Source organism: Egretta garzetta, unplaced genomic scaffold (assembly GCF_000687185.1).
Source record: "Egretta garzetta isolate BGI_Z169 unplaced genomic scaffold, ASM68718v1 scaffold454, whole genome shotgun sequence".
Classification (NCBI taxonomy): Eukaryota; Metazoa; Chordata; class Aves; order Pelecaniformes; family Ardeidae; genus Egretta; species Egretta garzetta.
In genome coordinates, this window is record NW_009259429.1 from 2,633,130 (window position 1) to 2,634,177 (window position 1,048).

The following is a 1,048-nucleotide window of genomic DNA, read 5'->3' on the forward strand; positions in this document are numbered from 1 at the left end:
GGGGGAGCGGAGGGGGGGGAGGTAGGGGGCGGTACAAAGGAGCTGGGAGTCGGGGAAGTCACAGGAGTGACGAGTCGAGACGTTATGTCGTTCCGTGAAGTTTGGGGGATTTCTTTTAAATCTCTTAATAACCCGATTGAAAAATAATCGCGAGTATATTTATTAAATATGTTATATAGTGCGAATGCTGCTCAACGGAACAGAGGAGAAGAAAAGTTGGAAGAGGGGTTGCGCCCTTAATGGTTTACAAGGGGGGAAAAATAAGTTTATTTGGGAAGATTCTCCCAACAGAGGCTGTTACTTAAACTGGGAACGGGTGGGTGCTCCTGCTGCATCCTCCCGCAGCTGCAGGGCGATCAGCAGGGGATGTTTGTGCTGTGAGCATTGGGAACAGCTGAGTAGGGGCTGCGAGAGCTGGTTTGTGTGTGAGAAATAACTATTTGAGGCCAAAATCAGCCTTTAAAAAGAAAAAAAGTGAGGTGTTTTTTTTTTCTTTTTGCACGTAAGAACTGGTAAGTGCGATATGTTAAAATATTCGTTTAAGACTGATACCGCCTCGAGCAAACGCTGGGGGTGCAGAAAGCTGCTCCCCGCCGTCGAGGCCGGGGGCACGGGGAGCCGGTAACGAACGGGCCCGGCCCCTCTGCGGGCCTGGAGGAAGCTCTCCCGGGAGCCGGGCGGGAGCGGGCGCCGGTGGGCAGGGGGAGAGCGAGCCCCTTCCCGGGGTGCTGGGGAGGAGTCCCGGGCTGCGCGGCCCCTCCGCGCCCTCGTTCAGGCCGTTCTCTCTTCCCCCCCTCCTCCCCCCGCAGGTGCGTTCCTCATCCCCTATTTGATGATGCTGGCTCTGGCCTGGATCCCCATTTTCTTCCTGGAAGTCTCCCTGGGGCAGTTTGCCAGCCAGGGGCCCGTGTCCGTCTGGAAAGCCATCCCCGCCTTGCAAGGTGAGCGGAGCAGGGGCCGGCCCTCCTTTGGTGGGGGAGCACGACCTGCACCCTCCTCCTCCCCCCCGCCTTTGCATGGCTTAAGCCCCCGCGGGCTCGCTCGGCGG

At 58.0% G+C, this 1,048-nt stretch overlaps 1 protein-coding gene across 1 annotated transcript in view; it reads left to right on the forward strand.

Annotated features, from left to right (window-relative positions):
- Positions 1-1,048, forward strand: part of SLC6A5 (solute carrier family 6 member 5) — a 35,175-nt gene that overhangs the window by 4,683 nt on the left and 29,444 nt on the right. Inside the window, exon 4 of the mRNA XM_009637087.1 lies at positions 810-941. Within this exon, the coding sequence (XP_009635382.1) occupies positions 810-941 (132 nt within the window). The remainder of the gene's footprint in view (positions 1-809; positions 942-1,048) is intronic.